This window comes from Uranotaenia lowii, chromosome 2 (assembly GCF_029784155.1).
Source record: "Uranotaenia lowii strain MFRU-FL chromosome 2, ASM2978415v1, whole genome shotgun sequence".
Classification (NCBI taxonomy): Eukaryota; Metazoa; Arthropoda; class Insecta; order Diptera; family Culicidae; genus Uranotaenia; species Uranotaenia lowii.
Window position 1 is genome coordinate 202,651,976 of NC_073692.1, and position 27,278 is coordinate 202,679,253.

Below are 27,278 nucleotides of genomic sequence, written 5' to 3' on the forward strand. Positions count from 1 at the left end.
GGCATCTGGTAACTCCAAATTTCTGGTAACTATATTTTATATGTGCATATGATAGAGAATGTATTGAAGATCATTTCCTCATAATACTCAAACTAAATCGAAAATCTGACAGATTTTCCGTCCAATTTTAATAAATATTTAAAATTGGACGGAAAATCTGTCAGATTTTCGCGTTTTCCATACAACATTTCAAATCAAAACCCGGGTACCTAAGGTAAAGCTGATAAAAAAAATTTGGAAAAAAATCTGTCGTTCGTTTTGATAAAAAAGGAAGCTTTATACTACAGGAGTTCAAGCGTGAAGCATTTCATTCTTTTTTACACGAATGTTTGTATGGAAAATATAGTAATTCCAATAAATGTTTCCTTGTTTTTTTTTTGTTCTGTTGACCAATTTCTATTTCTAGAAAAAGCAGGAATGAAGTTTCTATCAATTTACAAAATTCTTTGTGATAAATTTTGATTTTGTGAAAGAAAAAACCAAGAAAACATTGGTTACGATGTTTTCTATGCGAACATTCGTCCAAAAAGAATGAAATCGTCCGTTGGGCGATAATGGCCTTCATTTTCTACCCGGCACCACTTTTGATCGCGTCAATCGATTTTGACAAAACTTGGTCAGGTAGTAGATCATACATTTTTACACCTTTGGACCAAATTTTAAGACTTTTCAATTAGAATTGCCAATGATACAGAAAATTTAGCAAAGCAATTCCAAATTTCCCTTTTTACGGGAATAGCTGCATTTTTGTTTCCAGTCATTGTAAAGACTTCAAATTTTCAAATAGCGTCAGTTAAGTAGTTGAAATAAATTGTGTGAAAATTTCTTGAAAAAAAAAATCAACCGAGAGAGAAATGGTAGCTTGTTAAAGTTGGGAGGGAGTGCGCAGCTTCACGCGATTTCATCTAAACGCAACTGTTAGTTGCAATTCGACACACTTTATTGATTATAGTATAGCATAGGTTCATTTTAGTTGTCCACAATTAGGACAGCAGAACTAATGGGGATCCGGATTGGCATTAGCCGCTTGTAAAGATGTACCGAAAATGCTGTCAAGTTTTCAAAGAAAAAACAAAGGCGATTTTTTGAATTTCCTACTATTTCTTTTATCTGAATGCCTCTCATGTGTTTGAGTCGATAATTTTCAACCAGATGGTGTAATGCATACACAGTAAATTTTTGCATCGATTTCCAGCAAAAAAAAATGCTGGAAATGTTCAGCAATCCAATTTTTTGCTGGAAACCAGCAATCGGTTTTCTGATTGCTGGATTTTTCAGCATTCGGTTGTGTTCTTGTCATTTTAGCTGAAAACCCAGCAATCGGATTTCAAATTGCTGGACTTTCCAGCAACTGATCTAGTTTGCTGGAAAATCAGCAATCGAGTTGTCAAATTGGAGTCGGTTTGTTTTCGTACGCGGAAAAAGGTGAGAATTTATTTCACGAACTTTGAATAGATTAATCAATTATTCTTATTTTCCTCTATATTATAGCAACCATGGTCTGCAGACATCAAGTCAAGGGTGAGTTTTCATTGGATAGGTAGATATTTTATGAAAGATACTAATCAAAACTTTATTTCAGGTGGTCAACGCTTTGGCACAAAGCTTCCACCCCAGAGCAGAACCGGTGCTGGTATATTAAAAAAATGTATAATTTTGTAATAAATACCACATAATTGAAAAAAATGGAATAACTCTTATTTATTGGTCATTATAGGTACAGCCAGTACCTATAATGACCAATAAATTAATTTAATTTAATTTAATAAAGTTAATTTCGAATTGAAACATCAATTTGATACCAAATACATCCGAAAGTTTTGAAAAAAATTGCTGGTTTCCAGCAATCTGGATTGCTGATTTCCAGCAATTTGAATTGCTGGAATACAGCACTAATGTTTGCTGGTTTTTCCAGCAATTCAAATTGCTGGAATTTTTGCTGGAAAGTCAGCGGGACAAAAACCAGCAAAATTTTGCTGGTTTCCAGCAATAAAAAATTTGCTGTGTAGGATTTTCAAGCATGGGTCTCTCGTCTTTTCAAGATTTCTAGAGATCAATTTTAACTTAGCACGCTTTATTGAAAGACCGGATGATTTTAAAAATCTTACTACTTCAAAGACGAGTTAGGGTTTTTTTATAATGTTAATAAATATCTTGATATCCTGGTCAGATTTGACCTATTTCGAATTTCTTATTGAATTAATGGGCAATCTGGGCTTGCCAAGGTAATCTTAAATAAACGACAATCAAAGTACAAAGAGATTTTTTAAACATTCTCCAGCACAATCTACAGTGAAAAATACGCGAATACACCTAATGCGTTCTACTGAAAATCTTAGTTTTCGGTGATTGTGTAGCTTTTTCAACAAAACTTTTGGACATTTTATAGATTATTATAGATAATTTGAAAAATTTGGCCTGTCTTTTTTTGTATGAATTTTAAAAAGAAATTCGGCCTATTCAGCCAAATACTCAGCACTACTAATAGGTGAGCCTTCGGCCTAACGGTTTTTGGGTGCTTTTTATTCGGCGCCGAATTTTTGGAACATCTCTAGTTGCTTGCATCATTTTTTTAAAAGTTTTTCTAAAAACTTCAGGTCGTAATTGTATGTGTTGTTTCCTAAGATTGTATCCAAAAAATTTATGAATTTTAATTCTATGTTTTTTCGATGAGAGATTATAACTTAAGCTTGTTGTCAAATCCTTGCACTAAATGTAATTTTATGTATTTTTAATAATTGTGAATATCATGAGCACTGAAAAACGTGTCACTTTCCACGTGTCAGGAATCAGAATTGATAATGGGGAAATATTTCTCACATCTCTGGAAGCACTGGTTTATACGCAAACGACGCAAGCGACGCAAGCTGAGAACTCGACGTCCGGCACGAACGACGCGCAACGCAACCGACGCGACGTTGGCAGCGTCGCGCAGCCGAAAAAAAAGAAACGTCAAAATTGCCAACGTTGTTTATTTTTATTTCGAGTTTTCCGGTTTATTTGGTTTCGTTCAGGTCAAATATTGCGCAAGTTTTCGCTAAAATTCGATTCAAACGGTTGTGAAAGTGCGTTAATTTTGAATAAAGTACCTTCTTTATTCTACCAAGGCTTCGTTCATGAGTTCGTGATTGCGGTTCAATAAACTTTGCTAGCTCGGTTGTTAACTAGTGACGGCCACCTGTTGGATTTGTGATAAGTTGTAATTTGAAGATCAAGGTCATCGAGATACTCAATCAAACACATTGTTGGTAAGTTATAGTTTATACTTTATTCATCAATTATATATGGTGAATTTCATCTGCTTACAAATTAAATAATTAAACCTAAAACCTAAACATTGATGCCCCTGATCTCATCTGATTGGATTGAAGCGAAAATAGAAATATAAATGTTGAATTCTTCGTGGTTTTCAAGATTTGATAGATACCTGTCTTCGAGTCGGATGACTTCCGTCGTTTCTTTTCCTAAGTCTTCTTCAGCATAAATAAATCTATTCCAGTTTGCAATATATGTAAATATACAACAGAATATGAAAGCGCTGACGGATTGGATGAATTTTATACATTTTTTTTACATAAATTTCAACCTTTGATTCTGACAAAGTTTAATAAAACAACAGTTGAGAGTTATTGTTTGCAGTTATTCTGTATAACACAAAATTATAAAACACAAATAGAGTTTACAATAAGTTTGCGAACAAAAACTTGTTTTCTCTTTTGTTAATCGCTGCCAGAATCTTACACAGATCGTTTAAAGAATTAAAAAATATTTTTTCCAAAATAAAATAAGAGTTCAGCTAAGAAATTTTTTTTTAAATGATCAATCATCATTTTCTTCTAAATTAATTAGTCACAACAAAACTCATAGTAGATGTTGTAATGCCGTTGATTGTGGCTATAACACACGTGCACGATTTATTATCATTACCGAAAAAGGTAACAACATACATAAATCTGCGTTCATCGAATAAAATAAATAGATGGGATTGGTTCTGGGTGGGGTGCAGAGGTGGTGAGAATGGACCCTTAAAATATATATTTTCCTATAGTCTAGAACCGAATCGCGAAATCTGTGAACGCAAACCGCGACAATGTGCCCCAGTTTGTGAATTCTGCCTTATCGATCTTGCAGCCTGGAGATCCGGTTTTCGATAGCCAATCAACCCTGTAAAGGAAAGGAAGAACGGAAATATAATTAAGACATTTTTGTAGGTTCAGTGTGTTTAAAAGTGCGGCGATATGTTTTAAAAGCTTGAGATAGTAACTATCTATCATAATGATATTAAAATTTGTCGTTATCTATGGGACTCCTGTATTTTTGACAGCTGATTCTTAAGCGAAATTAATTCCATGGACCAAGCTCTATTCTATAATTTAATAATTTAATAAAACTCTTTTTTTCTGAGTGCCTTTTAGATTAAATAATGAATTCCCAAAAAAATTGATATCTCAATCAGGGATACTTGTTTACATATTTTGTAATTTCAATTTTGCTCAGCTCGATAAATATGCCCTAAGAAGGTCAAAATGTGGGGTCATTGCCATATTGTATGCAGTAATCATGAGGCACAATCAGTTTCTATGTAAAATGTTACAGGTTGTACTCGTCATTTTGTCTATCATTTAATTGATCAACTCAATGCTTCTCCAAAAACCCCGAAACAGCAAGTTACATACATACTATTGACTACACTAACACTAAATGGTATATTATAGGGTTTATTGTAGGCCTTCAAACATGGAAGCACCGAGAGATATTTTTTTACGAATAAATTGGGTATTCTTTCGATTTTGTGATTACTTTTCATAACATCACTTTTATTTTGCCTATTTTAAATAAGGTTTTTTTATCTATTTTTTTTTTTAATATCAAGCGAATTCATATTATTTTATTTTATTTTAGTCGTTTGAAAGAAAAAAAAAATAGAAATAAATTACTATAAATAAGAGTTTTTTTAATTTCCAACCTTCCAGAAATCTGAACAACAATGATCAACTTTATGCAGACTTTCAATGTTTTTACAAATCAAGCTTTTCTCACAGCTTGAGAATTTCTCAGAACTTTCACAGTCCGCCTTCTCACTTAAAGGGTGATACGGTCAAAATTTGGTCAAGGGAAAACGCGTGTAAATCGGTGAAATCGTTTATTTAAAAAATCAAATTAAATTTCTTTTTCAAGTTTAATTAGTATAAAATTCAGGAAAAATATTCAGTTAGGCTTCCGCTTTTCCAAATCCGAATTGCGCTTAACCCCTGCCATCAGATTTTGTACAGCCACCTTGTCCACCTTCTTCGCCGCAGAAAGCCAGTTTGCCTTGAACTACTGCTTGTCCTTAGCAGTTTTTTTGGTCTTCTTTAGGTTCCGCTTGACAATAGCCCAGTATTTCTCAATTGAGCGGAGCTCTTGCATGTTAGGAGGGTTCTTGTCCTTGGGAACCACCTGCACGTTGTTGGCGGTGTACCACTCCATGACCTTTTTAACGTAATGGCAAGATACCAAATCCGGCCAAAACAGTACGGAACAACCGTGTTTCTTCAGGAAAGGCAGCAGACGTTTATTCAAACACTCTTTCACGTAAATTTCTTGACAATGACAGCCCCGGAAGCTATGAAAATTATGCTTTTCAAGCCACAGGTACAGATGGCTTGCCAAACCAGATATTTCTTCGCGAACTTTGACAGTTTCATGTGCTTGAAAATATCTGCTACCTTTCCCCTTCCTTTTGCCGTATAAAACTCCTGTCCCGGAAGCTGCTTGTAGTCGGCTTGCTTTGACGTAGGTTTCGTCGTCCATTACCACGCAGTCAAACTTCGTCAGCATCGTCGTGTATAGCCTCCGGGATCGCGCTTTGGCCGTCTTATTTTGTTTATCATCGCGATTTGGAGTCACTACCTTCTTGTAAGTCGTCCGGCTCGTTTTTTGGCTCGATGCACGGTTGTAGACGATACACCCAGATTATTTGCGGCATCTCGGAGAGAGAGGTTAGGGTTTCGCTTGAAACTACCGCAATTCTCTTTGTCGTCTCAGCGGCTTCCGGTTTTCGATTTCCCCCCGATCCAGACTTCCTGGCTGTCGACAAACGTTCCCCAAACACTTTAATTACATTTGTAACGGTTGATTTGGCACTTATAGCGATTTTGCCAGCTTTGCGTGCGATAAGCTCGGATTTTCGCGACGCGCTACTCTTCTTCCTTGGACGGCATTTTGACAACTGAAGAGTGAATTCCAAAATCAAGATAGGAGCAACATTCTACACACACACACACCTTCAAAATGAGGGGTGTTCAGGTTTTTTAAATGCAAAATTTAAAGAAATACGTCAAGTTGATATTGACCATATTTTGACCGTATCACCCTTTATAACGCATAAAATTGTCAATACTTATGTAAAACTTCCAAAAATCTGAACAACAATGATTAACTATATGCAGACTTTCTATGTTTTTACAAATCAAGCTTTCTCAATGTTTGAGAATTTCTCATAACCCTCACAAATCACCTTCTCACTTATAACTTATACATATATCAAATTTATGCTTATTGACCGATAAGGTACAACCTTAGAAGAGGTGTACTGTGCCAAAGATGATATGATTGATAAAGCACTACTGGCATACGGACTCGAGCTCCGTATGATGCATGACTACTACATTCAAGCGAAACAAGAAAATCATTTTATGGGATTTTCATCCTGTTGGATAATTCATCCCAGAAACAAGAAAATAAAAAAAAATAAAGTGCTGTAGGGAGTGAGAATCGAACTCACAACATCATTTTTATATCGTCTGACATCTTAACCAGTGTACTTGTGGAGGACGTGCGATATTTGACATAGGCTTTCTGCCACTGATCAATCACCAAAAAACGCACAGCGGTGGCTTCCTGGCGTTTGGTCTCTTTTCAAGGTAGTCCTTTGTGTTGTAAAAGAATCGGGAAAAGGAATGGATTCCCATTGAATGGGAATTGGATTTTTTTTAAATTTATTTGGTCCTTAGGATTTTAACATTTGGATGTAATTCATTCTTCGGGAATTGGAAACAAGACTGTGTTTTGCTTTTCTACTGCCTGCCCAGGGGGTTGCAATGATGTAGGATTCGTCTATGTATCGTGTAACCAACATCTATTTGCTAAGTGTTAGTGAATCCCGTTTTTAAGCTATTTTTCCTCAGATTTAATCTTTTTTTTTTGCCTTGAGAGCTTTGGAGATGAAAGCTCAAATCTGAGAAATGAAAAAGCTTAAATCTGAGAAAAAATAGCTTAGATCTTATAGATGTGCTCCACGCAGGTCGAGTAGAATTGCATGGGCCTGTGCCTGCCTTACGTACACACGCACAGCTGCTAAAGCCGGGCAGCTTGGCCGCAGGCCCATACAATTCTACTCAACCTGGGTCGAGCACATAACTCAGATTTAAGCTTTTTTGTCAGATTAAGGCTTTTTTTTCTCAGATTTAAGCTTTTTTCTCAGATTTGAGCTTTCATCTCCAATGCTCTCAAGGCAAAAATAGCTTAAATCTAAGGAAAAAATAACTTCAAAACAAGATTCAGTAACACTTAGCAAATAGATGTTGGTCACACGATACATAGACAAATCCTATAGGGGGAAGTGTTCCTAAATGCGCATGTTGGGTAATATCAATCGCATACAGCCGATTGACGACATGGCTAGAGATTCATCATATCTAATCAGTGCAGTTTGAGGGTAAGACGCTTCTAATACATGGCATGAAAAAATCAAATTGTTATATAAAGTCGAAAAAATTTAAAAATTCAAACAAGATTTTTGTCAGTTTTGTTATAATATATTGAACTTTAATTATTGTGCGTACAGATTCTGTGAACAAAAATTTTAATGGTTTTTCTTTCTTATTCATCTGGAAATCGGAAATTCAACAAATTGAAGCTTTTGGCAAAGTTGTAAATGATAAGATATTGGAATAAGAGAAGAGAATGCCCATATCAAGGCAGGTTAAATGCCTATATCAAGAAAAATTGATTATTCTTATAAATTTTTTACTTTCTATCATTTAAACATTAAATCTACGCTGGAATCACGATCTTACAGCGAAAAAAGAAGAACTTCATACTGATCCGATAAAAATACAATATGAACAAAATATTACCATAAAATATGGCCATATGGCATACTTAACTATGTTTCATGCAAAAGAACTAGTGATGTAAAAAATTTCATCAAAATTTCAGCCTTGACGTATGCTTAACATCTGTTTCTACCATTTTCAATTAAATAATATCAAAATATTGCAAGTGTTAATGAAATATAGCTAAAAACATATATATGCGCATTTAGCCCGCCGGTTTCGGAAATCGGCTATTTTGACTTCTTTTATTATAAAATTATTTTCACAAAAACTGTAAGAGATTTTAACAGAAAAATTGCTCTTACGTATAGAAAACAGATGTCCGTTCATGTGCATATAGTTTTCAGATTCCTATCTATTGGAATATGGGAGAAAATGAGTGCTTTCCTTAATATGCGCATATAGACCGCCTCTCCCCTACCATTGCAGCCCCCTGCTTGGTCGGTGGATGTTTGCCGGTGCCGGTGGATTGAAATAATCCTTTTGCTTTTGCTACGGTCGCAAATCGAATCATGCCTACTCGCGTTCTTTTCTTATGCCAATTACACTATGATATTGATTACTCATGATTGTAGTAAAGACAGAATTATGTGTGTACTGGGGATTTTTTTTTATTATCTGACGGGTTTGCGCCGGGGGTCTTCAGATTTTCTCCAAAATTGAAAATTTGGTTCATTTTTGCGACTTTTTTTTTTTTCCTGTTGGGGAGAGAGTCCACTGCGACCATTAAGTTGATCTATTGTGGTATTACCCCGCGTTACTATTTTTACTTTGCTATGCTACTTGACACCCCTGCACTATTGGTTGAAGCTGCAGTTGGTGTAAAAAGTGTTTTTTACCTGCTTTGATAAGTTCTTTTGTTTCCATGTTGCTAGAAGTGCTTGCTATCCCCTTATGTTAGAGCAGTTGTTCGAGCATTGTTTGTTTTCGATGCAAAAAAAGAGATTAGTTGTCATTATTTCTTTCATAACTCTTCAAGGTGTTAATGGCCCACTTTGGTGTCTTCAGATGAAAATTGCATCATAAATTGAGCTATACAATGGTATTTTTTGCAAAATATTCGGTGGTGCAGACGGTACTTTTAGACGCCATTTAAAGTTTATTTACAACTTTTCATGTTGAAGGTCATTATTTAGTTTTTTTCAACTATTTTATTTGGAAAGCTGATAAAATTTCAATGCATTTTGATGTGCTATTTTATAATTTCCGTTGAGAAATAACAGAGTTATGTAGCTTTGAAAAATGGTTATTTTTTATTTACAAAAAACTCAAACCGAAGCTAACTCAAAAAATAAAAATGTTAGAAATCTAAAAAAATACATGTGATTTTAAGTGGCAAAAATGAACCAAATTTTCAATTTTGGGGAAAATCTGAAGACCCCCGGCGCAAATTGTCAGATAATAAAAAAAAATCCCCTACTGTTAAATAACATCAGAGGAAGTTTAAGCCTCAGATGGATCGTCTTCCGTACACGAATAACTCCGCAATAGATGTTGCCATTAGGATTAAAATTTCAGATTCATCTTCCAGATAATTCAACAATTGCCACCAGCAAACGATTCTACAGTGTGTGTTGATCAGTTTAGACATAATAGAATTTAATGTGATTTTTACTCTAATTCCCGAACAATCCGCTGGCTGCTGACAACGACAACCGGCAACGGCAAATTTGCTGCTGCTGACCTCGATACCATCATCCGAACAGCGTTCGAGGGATATAAATACAAATTGGACACATTCTTCTCTCATTTTCGCACTTCAAGCTCTTTTTATTGTCATTATCAAGATCACACACCGTACTGATTCGTGGGTCTTTGCAAGGGGGAACCTTGAACAAAATGTCTCATTCTAGTTATTTTGTCTCTTCCTAGGAATGCATAACTTACAACATATTTTGGTTATCTGATGGTTTTTGTGATTTCTTTATTTGTTAAATTTGTTCAACCGTTCATCATTTTCAAGGACTCAAGACTACATTTTTAAAGTGTTGTCTAGATATTTAAGTGCCTACTTATTACTATAAGAACCTTTTTCAAAATTTAATAAGTGATTATCGTAGTTTCGTTTGTTTGTTTCCTATTGTATCGTCAGTTACTCTGACGTCTTAAAAATTGTAAGACGTGCCTCTACGGGCGCTATCACTTCAACGATGTCAGTGACTGATGGGCGATAGGACTTTTCTCGATGCAATCAGCGAAGAAAATGCGCGACTATTTTATTTTTAGCGGGCACCATCTTTTCCGCTTAAATTATGCGAGCAGGCGCCGAAAATATTTTGAAAATCTACAAAACAACGCGCAGCAATGTACCTACTTACTGCCTTCTCAACGTAATAGGCACTCGAGTCTAGTGAACTCGTCTGTGTGTTTGTGATTTTGTTCCCGAGATTTCTCGTCGCTACGGTACGATTAGATAATTAATTTTACGATTAACCTTAACCTAATTTCAAGGATGGTATCCGTTTGGGTGAGAATTTTCTGAATGACCGTTCATGCAACTGACGGAAATTGGAGTGATGGATGAGCAGCGTTCTTGGTCTTTTTCGTGATATATGTATAGCTGCCAGCAAATTTGCATTAAAAAATATGTCTGGCTGTAGGTACTTACATTTTTTGTACATCTGCCTTGGCGCCTTGCATTTTGCCCATGATGGTTCCTTGTTTGGAGTTTTTCACCCATCCTTTCAGCCCGAGTGCTAAGCTGTTGTCTCTGCAGTGTTTTGTGAAACCGCATCCTGAAATATATCGAAAAAAAAAAATCAATAACGCATTTGGATTCATGATGTGACTTAATAGACACATCTGCATTAAGAAAATTTTCAAGTTTTATTTGGAAAACGGAAAGAAAGCACTATCGGTTATAACACTGACCATACTGACTGAACACTCGATTTCGTTTTCTGGATAATTTTTCCAACAGTACGCAATGTCGATTCCAGAGTGCGCATCGATCGATTTGAAGAAATGCTATCCCAGTTAGGGAATGCCACCCAACTTTAAAACAAAAACACGCAATTTCTACGATAAAATCGGGCTAAATAGGACCATTTTTCCTACAGGGCATTTTTTGTCAAATTTGTCAGGTTCGCCACCTGCCGTCGGTATTGCGAACCTGCAAAATCTGACAACAAAAAATTAGACAGAAAATGGTTGAATTTTTGTTCTAAGTGTCATGTCAGTGTGGTCAGTGGTTATAACAAATATTTGGCAACACTTTTGGCTATCAACAAGTTCAAAAATTGGTGTTATAAAAATCATCGAAAAAAGAAGGAAAACTACAAAAATACATTATCGAACATAGCCGGCAAGAAATATCGGAACACGGAGCCTCGGAGCGGGTGTTATCATATTCATCGGAACGTTCACTAAGGTCATACCAAACCAGGAAATTGCAGGTCGGTGCTATCGTTTCTTCTATTTCTTTTACGTTCGCGCTATTGTTCAACAGTCTATCGAAGCTGCAGTCGAATCTGCATCAAAGACGTGAAGTAAGCTTACATCCAGTGAAGATTGTGTTTACTGAGCAGATAATTATGTCTGAAGTGGAAGATATTTTGTGCGCAATTTGTTCGAAGCCGGAGAAGGATCCTACTAAAGTTATCGAATGCTTGTACTGTTTCAAGTCGGAGCATTTCAAGTGTCGAAATCTGGCAGGGGAAGCCATCCGTAAATTTCGGAAACAGCCGTTTTACTGCTCTTTGGATTGCCGAAACTTGCATGCAGCTACTACGACAAAAAGCAGTGCCGAGGAGTCCCTTGTACTGAAGGAGCTACGTACTGTGCTGACCGAGATTCGTGAAACAAAATCCGAACTTTCAGAAGTGCGAAACACGGTCAAGGAAATTGAAAAGTCCCAGGATTTTGTTTCTACCAAACTGGATGGAATCTTGTCTGAGCTACAGGAGCTGAAAATAAACCAAAACAAACTGAAGAAAGATGTTGTTGTTCTTCAAAGTGATCAGCGTAAGGTGGAAGAAACAGTTTCAAATCTGGAACTAGAAGTGGATCGTATTAATCGTCTAGCCTTATCAGCGAATGCAGTTATTTTGGGTGTACCAATGAAAGCGAGCGAGAATCTCAACCAAATAGTTGAACTGATTGCTAGGACTGTTGGTTATGCTCTTCCACCTAATGCTATTTTGGATTGTAAGCGCCTGGTTACTAAGGACACCGACAAAGGAAAAAACAAAACCATTCCCATCAAAGTTGTTTTTGCTAGCGAAAAGTTCAAAGAGGACCTATTCGAGAGAAAAAAAGCACACGGCCAACTATTGTTATCAGCTATAGGCTTTGAATCGACGATTGCCAGAAAAATCATCCTACGCGACGACCTTACGTCGTATGGAATCAACCTACTCAAGACAGCCCGTGAAAAGCAAGCCGAAGCCGATTTCAAATACATCTGGCCTGGCAGAAATGGTGTCATCCTTGCGAAAAAAACTGATGGAGCAAAAATTGAAGTCGTGCGATGCCAAAATGATCTATCGAAGCTGGACCGTCCTTCTAACAAAAGGCAACTGGACATCTCGAGTGGCTCTTCAGGTTCACCATCAACTCCCCATGGATTTCCAGCAGCGAAGCGTTAAGAAGATGGTGTTTTTTTTTTATTTTTTTTCGAATAATTTGATTGTAAATTTATTTTCAACACTCTCACAAAAAACTTTCAACATCACTGTACTGAAGATTGGATTAATAATAAAATAAATATTGATACTGAAATGGGTCTGCAATTCCTTCAATTAAACATAAGAGGCATGAATGATCTTACCAAATTCGATTGTATTAAAGATTTGCTTAAAAGGTATGCGCGGAGAATTGATATCGTAGTTCTATCAGAAACGTGGATCAGAGCCGAAAGAACCTGCCTGTACAACATTGATGGTTATCGAAGTTATTTTTCATGTCGAAATGAATCTCATGGTGGTCTTGCAGTTTTCATTCATGATGATCTTGATGCATCTGTTGTTCAAAATCGAGTTTTGGACGGTTTTCATCACATACATTGGCAGCTAAAGACGAACGCGAAACCATTGAATTTACATGCAATTTATAGACCTCCGTCATTTGAAGCCAGAAGATTTTTGTCAGAATTGGAATCGATCTTATCTGGACTAAAAACCGAAGATGATATCGCAATCTTTGGTGACATGAATATTCCAGTGTTTCAAAACAACTGCTACAGAAAAAAACACAATGTAAGCGCGAATATTATGAAAAACTACTTCTGGATTGTTCCCCACGCAAGACTTGGTTGAATATAAACAAAGTACTGGGCCGTAATCAACGCCACGAGAAACCTTCAAAACTTATAGTAGATGGAATTACTCACACCGACGCTCCTCAAATTTGCGAAATATTCAACAACTTCTTTTGTAACGTTGGTCCTGATCTAACTGCATCTATAAATAGTGATCGAGATTTTCGTAAATTCGGTACGATCACTCCAAATCAACGTAGCATTTTTCTGCAGCCAGCCACATATTCTGAAATAATTTTGCTGATCAAAGATCTAAACAGCAAAAAAGCAACAGGTCCTGACAACATTTCAGCCGCTTTCATCAAGCAAGAGTACCAATTTTTTGCACCGTTCATTTGTGATATCTTCAACGAAATTATATGTACAGGAGTTTACCCGCAATGTCTGAAGACTGCTCGTGTTGTTCCGGTTTTTAAATCAGGCAGTCCCACTGATGTAAACAACTACAGGCCGATTTCCTGTTTATCTGTACTAGATAAAATACTCGAAAAACTGATAGTTAATCGGATCGATGCGTTCACAAAAAGATACGACCTAATCTATTCTTGCCAATACGGATTCCGGCAAGGTTCCAGTACTCAAACGGCATCTATTGAGTTGATTCAGGATATATATGACTCTTTGGACAAAAAGGAACTTGTTGGCGCACTCTTCATCGACTTGAAAAAAGCGTTCGATTCCATTGATCATGGTATACTTGTACAAAAATTAGAGTACCTGGGTATAAGAGGAATCGCCAATGAATTAATATCAAGTTATTTATCCAACCGAATGCAATATACAACTATTGACGGTACGTGTAGTTCCCTTGGGCATATTGCTACAGGAGTGCCCCAAGGTAGCAACCTAGGTCCTATACTTTTCTTATTGTTCATCAATGATCTTGCCAAATTGCAACTCCACGGGAAGCTTCGATTATTTGCTGACGATACCTCACTCTTCTACCGCTGTGGAAATTGTAATGTGATACGCGTAAATATGGAGCACGATATTTCGCTGCTAAAACAATATTTCGCCTCCAACCTTCTCTCCCTGAATCTCTCCAAAACGAAACATATGTTCATTCGATCACCAAGATATGCATCGCCAGCTCACGATCCATTACAAGTTGAAGGCCAAATCATTGAGGAAGTTAAGGAATATCCATTCCTTGGATTGGTTCTAGACTCCACGATGTCTTGGTCTGCCCATATAACATCTTTAAAAAAGAAGCTTAGTACGTTCTGTGGATTGCTAAGAAAAATTTCTGCTTTCGTCCCTGTTTCTTGTCTAAAGAAAATATATTTTGCTATGGTACACTCAAGACTGAGCTATCTTGTTTCCTGTTGGGGAGCTGCCAGTAAATCAACTCTACGTGAACTTCAAGTTATCCAGAATCGCTGTATTAAAGCCGTATTACGCAAACCATACCTGTATCCAACACGCCTTCTTTACGCTGACGAAGCTGATTCTTTTCTACCCATAAGAGCGTTGTACGAGTTCCAGATGCTAGTACACGTGAGAAAAATGGTTACTGAGCCCAGCCAGCACCGCAACTCAACTCTGCAGACTTCATTGAACGAAAGATCATCAAGAAGAGCCGTTACTTTCATTCTATCGCGAACAAACAACGAATTCGGACGCCGAAAATTATCGTTAATCGGAGCAAAACTGTACAACCACCTGCCCACACTGTGCCTCAATTGTCGTACCATCGACAACTTCAAAAAAAACATAAAGCTGAACTTCAAAAGAAAGATTAACTCCTATCTTACATAGAATTTCTTTTTCTCTTTCTTCCGCCTCCCCTAGCCACCGCCACACCTCGCCGCCACCCTCCACCGCCAACCGCCATCCCCACCAGATCAACGTGCACCTGAACCATACAGCATTTATAGTGAATCATAAAAAATCATCCATAAATATTATGACTAATGTGAAGTGTTAATTGATAGCTATATGTAATTAGAAATAGCAATCCCTTAAAAGAGTTCAACTCACTGGGATTGTATCTGCATAACTGAAAAACCATTGTAAAATGATTGTAAAACTGATTTGAAGGGTTTTTATGCCAATTGAAGAATAGGTTTCAATTTAACTTAACTTCAACTGGCTTTTCCCTTAGGAAAAAAGCAGAAATAAAAAAAAATAAAAAAAAAAAAAACTTTACCCTCATCCTTTCTTGAAATTTTTACTCGTTACAGTCCCTGGAGTGTCAATTTGACACTCCTGACTAAAAACAATATACATATATTTCTTTTTCCCAACAACAGATCTTAAAAAAAAAAAATATCGTTGTGTGCAACGTATAGCTTCTAACTTCAGCTATTTCGGACACTAAGTGAAATATTTTCGAACATTTCGTAGCTGATCTATAGTATTTTTTCCAAAGCATTTTTTCGGATTTTTTTCTTACTGTTGATGTGGGCTCAAACGATTCTTTTAGTCAAACTCGTTTTTCTGCTTTGGAAGTTGCTTTAAAGTTATATTTAGGAATGATAGATGTTAATATTTACATTCTTTATAAATAAAGATTCACTTACATTCTAGTTTTCGTCCTACCAACATCAACATATTTCATCAGTTTATCATTCTTTCTATACAGATTTACTTTGTTTTTAAATTCAAATTTCACCGCTCAAAATAACTTCCCTTCTGATTTCCTGTCGCTGCTTACTGACCGTTATTTTTTCACTTTCACTACTTTTCTATCTTCGTGCTCTTCCTTCCGTCGATAATGTAGTTTGCTGCTGTTTGACAAGGGGTCTGTCGATGTAACACTTACTGAACTGTTATAGGAAAGTAATGTCTGATAAATATATTTGATTACATTACGAGGTTTTAAAAACTATAAATTTTGTAAAAATCGGTTGAGAAGCAAGAGAGAGAAGCTGTTTTAAGCGAGGAGTGCCAAATTGACACTCAAGGTCTGATTAGGGAGTTTTTTTCTGGGCTTTCAGGGTGCATCCATAAAAACAGTAATGTTGCAAAATTCCATATTTCAAGAATTCATTGAGAGTCCAAGCCTCCAAATTTCCAACAGTGTCATATTGACACTCAAGAGCGGATAAGGGTTAACTTTACATTGTATGTCTTCTGTTCACAAGAATTTCTTTTTTTTTAAATTGTAATAAAAAATTTCCTCTCGTTTTCCAAATCAAGGCTACTTTAAAAGGAGGACGTTTCCTATTTTTCGGAGCTTAACCATCAAGATTACTGAATGATTTTTAATTTATCAAAGTTTTGACAAGTTTAGCAGATTGTCCTCTTTCGGCACAAAAAAGAACTCGTTGGCGCTTTACTACTCCATTAAAACTTATGTGTAATAGCGCATTTTAAGATCCAACCAAAACAGGATACATACCGTAAAATGGGGTGAATCCGGACTATTTCCGGAATATATCTGTCAAATGCTGCTCTTTTAGCACCCGATGCGTTTTAGATGGTGCAGTTCATTGTCATGAACATAACTTAGCCATAGAAAAAATAGTGGAAAGGGTTTTTTTTTTAATTTTCTTTATTTCCACATTGTTTCCCACAATCTTTGTGTATTTTAAAAACTTTTATGGGCATGTCCCTATTAACCCCAAGATTAATGGATCAAATAATGTTTTCTTTGTGTCACCGTTCGAAGCAGTTGGAACTAATTGTTTTCATTTTTTCCTGTTGAAAGAATTCTCTGCCATATTTCTAACTTGTAGACATGTTACCTCACAATTTTTAGTGAATCCAAACAAAACTTGTAATGGTATGAAATTTTTCGATTTTTAACCCTCAAAAAACTGTTTTTAAAATTTATTCAAGCAATTGATTTTATATTTGCTTCGACGTGATAAATCAAGGACATTATGGTGCTAAAAGAAGAAAAAAATAATGTGAATATTGTTTAATATTTTGATTACAACCATTTTTATGGAAGTGCAATGGAATGAAAGTGGTAACTTTTAAAGGCATTTTTCTTTGTATATTTGGCCGTATTTAGCGTCAATCGTTATGTACACACTAAAATTGCTTTTATTCCTTTCGGGACCATCATCTTCCGAATAACAGGAAAATTGCTCACTGATTAATCATTTACCGGCAACCGTGGCTCGGTGTTTAAAATTTAAAAAAAGGTGAGAAAAATTAATAAAAAGCTTTTTATTCAAGGTTGTATGCAGAAAGTTAAAAAAAAATAAGAAATTGACATTTTTCAATCTTTGACCTCGAGACCTGTTGTGCGGCCCGCAAAGCTTTTACAAATTGAATCAATTTTTCGAATTTTTCCTTCGATAAATTGTTAGTTATAATAAAATACTTGTGAATACTAAAATAAAAATAATGATTATTTCAGTGGCTTGTTCGAAAATTGACTTCACGTGTATTTATGCATCTATCCCACAATCATTCAGATTGGTGTCATTTTTATAGAAATTATACATTCATTGTGATATGCTGTAAAGGTATAAGTGCAATACTATTATCAAATATGTTGTATTGGAGTTATTTTTTCATTTTTTTTCGATTTTTCGTAAAGGCTTCTAATTTCAAGATCAATCACTAATAGCAAGTTGGCTAAAGCTAATAAAAAAACGCAGAACTACTGATAACGATGATGTTGATTATTTTTTACTCATCTGGCAAAGATGAAATTTTAGGAGAAAAATACTCAAAAACCAACCAATTGAGTCTTTAAACTCAGTCTGTGTGCACCAATTACCTACTGATTTTCAGCTTTCAGCAAGGCCGGATTAACGGGGAGGGGGCAATTGCCTCGCCCCCACTCGACTCAAGGGGCCTCTCGAGGGAAAAAAGTTTTAACATTACTTTAATCGTACCACTTCAATTTTTACAAATCTATGAAAAGAAATCAAAACTAGAAAATCGAAATGAAAATTTGAAATATAACAGCTAAAGGGCTCCCCGTAGAATAATATCTAGAACAATTTTTCTCTAACATAAGTTGAGGGGGCCACCTAGTGTAAGCAGTGAATGAGTTTTCCCGCATTTTGCGGGATGAGAATATCAATATTTTGGTATTGAATATCAAAATATTCAACAAAAATCTGGCCAAAAATAATGTAAATTTAATTAAAAAAACAATTTGAAAAAATTTAAAGATTATGAGGAAAACACCTATTTTTTTTTTGAACATGTCAGTCAGGATATTCTGTACAGAACAGGTAGCATAAAGAAAAATCTCTCCTCATTTTTATTACATACACACGTCTTGTACAACAAATGTTTATTATTTCGTTACTTTCCAAGGAATGCACTAAAATAGCAGCTAATTTCGCCAAAAGTGGCTCACAGTGTTAAGAGAGAATTGAGAAGCATTATGATAAAAATTTCAGAATTTTACCCGTATCCGGGTTAATACCGGGTATTATTATAGCTTTTCACTTTGCAATCATTATTATTGAAATTTCCGTTGGTTCATAAATTCTAAACCCTTTTCCCTCTCTATTTTTGAAAAAAAGTCTTAAAAAAAACTGTATTTGCTTAAATTGGACCAGTCTTCCGAAAATCACTCGGAAGAAACATTCAAAGCCGATTGCTGCTGCCTGTTGTTCCCTAGAGAATCGGCAGAGCGACAATGCGAAGTCAATGTAAACAAGATTCAAAAGCGAGAGCGGACTCGCATCTAAGTCGATCTCTCAAGCTCACTACCTGGTGTATCAGAAGTGATTGAGACACTGACTGATACAAGATCCAATTCGAAAATCCACTCACTCACTCACTCAAACTCAATCAATGCGGCTTTGCATCGGTTCATACTGCCTGCGTACTTTCTGGCAAAGCGGCAGAAACATATGTTCATACGTACTGCCTGCGTGTTTGAATGACTATTTTAATCCTCCCCAACAACAGCAACAACAAAGCAAGATGTATCAGGCAGACAGCATTCGATCATCGATCAGTAAACGAGTGAGTGAGTGAGTGATTGAGCAAGAAAAGTTATTGACTGAAAAAAGAAACTGAAAATCAGGTAGCTCCTCACTCAGTTGAGAATTCCAACTGGAGAAGAAACGTCTCTCTTTCAAATTTTATTTCTTTGATTCTCGGAGCAGCGCTGTCGAACACAATCTTTGCCCCACTGGGAGATAAACCAACCGACAATTTAGGTTTTGCTTTCGCTGTTGAAAACGTTTCAGTGTCTCTCATGAGAATTGAGTGATATTCGGAACACTGAATTGGACCAATCGACAGCACAGAATTTCTTTATTGAATTTCCATCCCTATTTTTGTTTTAGACTTGAAATTCGCATTGCAACATTTTCAACTGATTTAACCAAAATTTTATCATCTACTGAAGTAAATATCCTAAATTCAGCATATCATTTTCCAAATGATCATTCTCAAATTATCATTAAAACGATCTCATAGGTGAGTTGCTTATATCAATGAGTGATTCTCTTAACCTGAATATTTCTATCTTTTTCCAGATTCAATTCATTGAGATATTCAAATTTTGTGTTATTTCTTCAGTTACTGAAGTTATTTCATGGTTTTTCTGAATTTTAAGAACTCAAGATCTTTGTTTAAGATACTCTAAATTCATTTGGATTCCTTATCTGACTTTTTTCAATTATAACTAATTTAATCTTTATTCTGATTTTTTTTCAATCGATCATTTTTGAACTTATACCTCTTTGACTTTGAGGGCATCAAATGAAACATTTGTCACATGTAGAATAACAACTTTTTTTATCTGATGAGGATCATATTCATAAAAACGTTTTTTTTTGTGTTTCAAAGATATACAGTTTAATTACACATTTGGTGCAATTTCAGCTTTGGCTCTGATTGTAACTTTGAATCTCTTTTTTTATTATTTAATTCATATTTTTATTTCATCTAATCGGAACATCACCGAGCGAAACTTTTCGTCTGCTTGGTTTTTTGTCTTTGACGACCCAGAAAGAACAACGCCTTTTTACCACTTCTCCGATCGAAAGCTTCGAATTATACTTAACTAACCTCTAACATTTCTTCTTTCATGGGATCAATCTGTTTACTTTTATTCAAATTTAAGATCAACAAGTTTTCCCCGAACGATTTTACTGTACATGAAATTGGGTTAAATATTTTATTTCCAGCTATTTTGAGGTCTTCTAATGGGACTTTTCTGGACGCTATTTGAATGCCACTTTACAGATTGTCATAAAATTATATACATGTAATAATTTCATTACTAGGATGTCCAACTAAAAAACCATCAGTTTCAAGTATACAAATTTCAATTCCACAAACATTTTTGCATCTGTTGAAAACATTCGAACAAATTTAAAAATTTCGCTTCTTTATTCTAAAGCAGGCTTGTCGAACTCTCTCAAGAGTAAGGTGATCTCATTCTGGCTGCTGGACTTCCCCTAGTTTTACCAATTTTTTAACCGAATATTTGGTTGTTTTTAAGTGCAATTGAATTTTTTTACTAAACGACAGGTAGTTTTATCGTTAGAAATCTAATCTTAAAGAAATATCATCAAGTTTCTCATTTCTAAAAAAGTACCCTAAGAATTTCTGAATGTTTATACATTTTACGTTTCTGAACTAGAATAGACGTGGCAAAATCGTTGATTGAAATAAAGCTGACCGGAATCTAGATAAGTGATTTTCAAAGTGGTCCTTACCGTCCTCTGGGGGACGTTGGAAGACTACAAGGGGGCGGTGAATGAGCCCATATTCACCAATTTTTGTTGTATTAATATACAAATTTATTTAGAAAATACTCATAACGGTGAGCTCTAAAATATTGAGAAAGGGGCGAAGTGTGAAAAAAGTTTCAAACACACTGTTCAAGACGTTTCCGTTTAAATAATTTTTTAAGTATTTTAATTCCGAGATCTTAATAGGTATTATTAAAATTGTTTTAAGAGAAAGGTAGGGGAGAATGAGGATACTTGATCCCTGCGGATACTTGATCCCTTCGCTATATCTCGAAACAGGAATGTCTTACAAATATCAAATGTTCTAGAAGAATGTACCAAACAGAACAAAACTACAATGCTGTTATCTTCACAAATTTTAAAAATTTAATTTTCGGGTTATTGAACATTGTTTGTAAAATTTTACAAAATGTGATTTGAAGATCTTTTTTTATCAATCTTTTGTCAATTTTTGTCAATCGTTAGAATATAATATGAACTTCATAATGCCATATTTTCAATGCAATAGTAAAATCTCAATTTTTCTAAAAAAAAGTTTTACAAAATGTATGTTATGGGTAGAATTGATCCCTAGAGCCCAAAAAGATATATTCTTCTTCTGAATTTGAAAATTGCGCCTTACAGTATGCAATGACTTTAGGGTAGTTTTTAGAATTTTTAGAATGTTCTTTGTCTGATACTCACAAACTGTGAAATGAGAACAAATATGCCAAAAAATATTCACCAGACCTTTTATTTTCGGATTTCACTAGATTTTCGCCTAGGGTCAGGGCATCCTGGATAAAGGATCAAGTCTCCTGTAACTTGAGAAATATCACAATTTTTTTGGTCACACGAAAATGCTTCTAGTTTGTCTACGAGTACATGTATCGTTCCAACTTTTGGAGCATATAAACTTGGAATTACACGCTATCAGAAAATGCAGAAGACGGCGAGTTGTAAAGTTTTCCCAAAAAGATATGATGAAAATAAGAAAAGGGGATCAAGTATCCACATTCTTCCCTATATTTTGTTACGTTCGTATTTTTGATACTACATGTATCACGATCTTGCAGGCGAACGTGATAAAAAATTACATTAGAAAAATTGATAATACGTCACTTCAATGATCTATTATATCAGACAATTATCTTCTTATCTTAGACTAGCTGACCCGGTGTGCTTTGCTACACCTTCCAAAAATAAATAAAATTTGTAAAAATTTATTAAAATTTAGATTTTTGTATCCTCATCATAATTCAGAACCAACAACTTTGAAATGAGAGCGGCAGCTGGAGTTCCGAATTGCAATTCAAAGATGGTATACATTATATAATGAAACTTGATCTCTAAATTTGTTTTTCAAGATCGGAAATTTGTACTCTGTTTTTAAAGTTCATAATGACTTAAATTTATGGATTTTCAACCTTTTTTTTTTCCAAAGTGGGAAGTTAGGAACTTCCATAAAAAAATTTGTCACATCTATTTTTGAGTTATGCCAAATATTCGTACGCAAAAAAAAACCTCTTATAAAATATGGCTCCTTCTTTGAAAAGCTCTTTATCTTAAACTTACATTGGAGCTTCCCACATCTTTTCCAATTTTGTCCCACACTGCTTGAAGAAGGAAGGCTGATTTATCCGGCTCGAGTTTACATAAATTTAAAATTGAAAGAAAAAGATTCGCATGTTGGAATTTATTGCATATTGTACTTTATGAAGATAGAATTTTGAAAATCGATCAAAAGCGTGAATCGGGACAGTTTTTTTGAGTTTATTCCTAATATCCTGAATTATGATCACTTATAGCTTCTGAATTGCTTGAGATGGTGTATTTTTTGTTGTTGAAAAAATAAGCTATACAAATTTGAAATACAACGATTAAAAGGATTTTAAATAACCACTTTCAAACAGCGTTTTTCACCATCCTCGCCCAGCAATCTCAGAATATCTATCTTTTTTGCGCCAAAATTATGTTAAAAAATGTTTCGCCATAAGCTAAACTCGTGGACATGAGACAGCTTAAAATTTTCCCAAACAGCTCTTGTCATGGTATGAAAATTTTCTGTTTTTAATAAATTTAGCAAAAAATATAAATATTTTTAAAAAATATCAGTTGCAACACGAAATAAATTCTCAGAGTTTTTTTATTTTCTATTTGAAAGTCAAATATTCAAAAATGTTTGCAAAAACAAATTTCTAAGTTAACATTTCCCCGTATATTGGGGCTAGTAAAAATGCAAAGCTTATTTTCAGAAGCGTCAGAGTAATGGCTTTAAAATGGATTTGATACGTATTTCTGTTTGTTTGTTTTGTTCAAGTTTAATTGATATTTATATCTGCAGTATTGCTGCATCATAAATTTATAGATTGTTACTCCACTTTTAACGAATGCTGTTCAAAGCAAATTACCTTCATTACCAAAGACATTTAAGAATTTTAAATATCCATTTCAGTTTCAACATTCGGAATACCCCTTCTGGTCTTTCCAACATATTGAATCATAGGATGAATTTCTTAAAAGTTCGACGTTTGCTCTTGTCCCACCGTGTAAGTTGTCAGGAGGGAATATTGTTTTTAAACTGTAATAGTTTACTAAAAATTTCTCATAAAAATTTTGCTTCCAGTTGAATATCAGTTCTAATGTCTCACTTTTCAAAAAAGAAGTGGATCAAAAGTCTCATTTAGGCAGCCATTTAACACAAAAACACTTTTCATGTTAAGTACGTACTGAAATTTTTATGTTAACGAAAAGTACAATGTTTTTTTTCCAAAGAATTATTGAAAACAAAAAGCTCCCATTTTCATTTCTATATTCGTTTCAGTTGTGTATCTAGACCGAAGTAACAATTTCTAGAAGAAAACATAATTTTTTAATTTTTTTTGTAACAGAGTAAAGTTGTACGTTTGAAGATGCTCTAGTGTTCCTTGAATTAAAATCCTTTCGGAAAATGAATTCCCTCACTTTTGGTCAATTATTTCACTGATACCTTTCACTTATGCACACGTCAGTTCTATCTTATCTAATTTAAAGAAGAGGCTCTTTTTTTATCTTCTTTAAATTTGAATGGCGCTTGATAAAACTTCAGTTAACCTTCCGAAGCCGTTCGCTAAATATCCGTTTCGGAGAAATTTGAGTTGTAGCTTGATTTCGTTCTCCTGGCTGGGAATGTAAACCGATTTTGATGATATTATACTCATTGTGTAGGTAATTTATTCTTATAACTCAACATTTCAAAATAAAGTCGAAATGTATTACCAGGTTATCAGAAACTGGTTCAGAAAGTAAAAAGTCCGAAAAATCAATTTTATTTTTAAAATACTCATAACTTCTGACAGCTTTTCTGTATTCAAGTGTTTTATTGATGTTTGAAATCGTCAAGAATTCTCAAGTACGTCTCGGTGGTCGAGTGGTTAGCGTGGTAAGACGGTAATCGCTGATCCATTGATGGCATGGGTTCGATTCCCATCTCGGTACTGGGTGTTAAATGTTAATCTTAAGTTGTCCACGTCATTTATTCAGTCTGTAAAGCCTAAATCGGCTAAGACGGTGTATGTCCTTTAAATTCATCTATCCGACGATGTATAGATATGTTGGGGTCCAATGAAAGTTTTGATCGCCATCACAGATCTTCCGGTAGAAAAAAAATCTTACTTTAAAAAACGACATCCAGTTTTGGCTTTGCTCAGCTGTACTTCATTTCCCACTTAACCGATTTTCAAAACTCAAATTTTTATTTATTGCCGTTAATTCGATCATTATTTTCATAGAACATACTTAGTCAGTCAAAATTACCAGTTCATCAGTATTTTGAAGTGATGATAAAGATGTTTGAAATGTGCGCTTCGGGTCATATTGACCCGAACAGCTTTGGAGGGTTAAGTACATTTTTACATGTTCAACAAAATGTTTCCGATCTACCTCTATAGAAAACAACTTATTCATATTTCTGTTATCAATATGATTGAAAAATAACTTTGTAGGCGAAATGGGTTAATAGATTTTATCTATGTAAATTCTTTACTTTCTGTATTTATTTTTTTCAATTGTCCCCAAAGTGTCCTACCATTATTTCATTAGAATCAGAACTACATTTATATTTTTAGACAACCAATGCTACCAACATTAACACGAACTAAATTGGCAAAAAAATTGATTTATTCGATCTTCAAAATGTCAATCTGGGTCACATCTAGGCGTCATTCATAACCATGTGCTGTACAAATGAGCTAGGAATCAAGTAGAAAAAAAATCACATCAAGGCTTCATATCGCCACCCCTTGCATTGAAAATATGCTTGGTTGAGAAATACGCGCCAAAATATTCCCACTGATCAGTATGCTATGCCTGCTATGCTATGCTACTATCCTTTTGCGACGCTGGCTCGCGACGCCTCGACCATAGAGACGAAAAACAAACCGCCCAAAGGAAGAAAAAATCTCGAGAAAATGGATGTCATGACTTTAATTTGTTTCGAAAAACTACAAATTTTGTAGGGAAGCCCCTCCTCCCCTAAGTCGGATGGAGTTTTGACTATTACAGAAACCATCCCCGGCCTCAAAAACACTTAGATGCCAGTTTTGACGTTGATCGGTTCAGTAGTTTCCGAGTCTATAGGGAACAGACAGACAGACAAACATTCATTTTTATATATATAGATAAGTTTGTTGTAAACTATTCTATGTTTAGCAAACATTTTGTAAACATATCTAGATACATTAACCAAGTAAATAATTTGCTTCAGAAACAAATTAAGAATCGCATACATCTAAGAAATAAAAAAGAATAATGAACAAACTTTAGATGTCTTTTATCAGGATTCAATATAAATAACAGTAAAATCAAATTAAATTGTTGCAATAAACAACATTCCCGTGTTACATCCATCGACATTTTTGATAACAGTGAAACATATGACGATCATCTGCTTCAACGCGGTCTGTTTTTATCGTTCGTCGTTCAGGCGTGATTGTGCTTCAGCTGATGCTAAATTTGCACTCTACAATACAGCTCGGAACAAACGTTTTGCCTGCGGTTATGTTGTTTGGTGTTCAGGTTTTTTTCTCGTCCATTTCAGTAGCATCGAGATTTTTTTTCGTTTTTTTCTGTGTGGATAAACTCGTTGAAAACTTGGTAGTCCGGCCGATATGCGGGTGTTGTTCAAGCGAGCGTCCTGCAGCACTCGGATGATTGGAAAACCCATAATATGCCTTTTAGCGTTCAGTACTGTCAGCCAGTGGCACGGGAAAGTGGCAACGAGAAAACACTCTCAAAGTGGAACAATCGGACATTAAAAATATTTTCATTTTTAAATCTGCGCCATTGCGTCGCAATTGTATAACCGGTACTTAGTCGACTTAGCTGTCAGAAACTTCTTGAATTTCCAATAAGTTTGAGAGCTGTTCTTAGTTAAGCTTTTATAATGTTTCTTAGGGAGGTATAACTATTTTTTCGATTCAAATTGAAAATATGTAAATGAAAAAGTAAAGGTATCAAACTGCCAAACAAACCTTGCACCTGGCCGAAGATTTCAAAGTCGCACTGCACCAACACGTGATCCTGGACGTCCTGAATACCCATGATGATTATGTGTACTTGCTGGACAACTTATCCGGTAGTTCCGAAACCGTTAATACTAGATCACGAAGCTTCTAGAAGCAGCTCACTGAAGGCACCACTGTCTTACAAAGAAATGCTAGGCAATGTGTCCTTATTATCTCGTTCGTTCAAGATTGCTGGCACCCACCGGCTAAAAATATCACCTTTAAACCGAAAGTTCTGTTCAAAGACCACTTGGCACTTGAGTTTTTTTTTATATATTTTCTATCCGCCCCGATACAAATCAATCCACCAGTGTTTTTCGAACCGTTTTGTGTTTTGAGTGATCCGAGACTTACAACTGCCGAAATGTAACTGATGTCGCGCTGCGCGGGATTTGCTGATTCTTTTGGGAGGTCCTCAGTAACGAGCCGAAGATACTGAGGATGCGCAATCTGTTTGATCGACTTTCCGATGGTGAACCTCCTCCTAGGAGACGCTCGACGATGATCGATTAACCGAATAATTAGCATAGAGAGATAGTAACAGACTTTAAACCCACACAACACTAGCAATTTAATGACGCTATCATACTTGTGTCTGGTTTGTTTTGGCTTCTCGAAAGTACCGATCGATGGGTATACCAAACTAGCCGACAGTGTTTGTTGCAGGCAGTTCATGCACGTTTTATTTGTGTGAATTATTTTTAATTGCCATCGAACTCGGGGGATCTATATACGAAGAAACAAATGTATCTCTTAGTTTGTGGTTCATTAA

At 35.3% G+C, this 27,278-nt stretch overlaps 1 protein-coding gene across 1 annotated transcript; it reads right to left on the bottom strand.

The window, feature by feature from the left end:
* Positions 1 to 3,242: 3,242 nt before the first annotated feature.
* Positions 3,243 to 26,975, bottom strand: LOC129749514 (acylphosphatase-2-like). Its single transcript, XM_055744494.1, has 3 exons — positions 26,474 to 26,975; positions 10,708 to 10,834; positions 3,243 to 4,164 (listed from the first exon to the last, which is right to left on the bottom strand). Exons 1-3 carry the CDS (start codon positions 26,541 to 26,543, stop codon positions 4,050 to 4,052), a joined length of 312 nt encoding a protein of 103 aa, XP_055600469.1. The 5' UTR covers positions 26,544 to 26,975; the 3' UTR covers positions 3,243 to 4,049.
* Between the last annotated feature and the right edge of the window lie 303 nt (positions 26,976 to 27,278).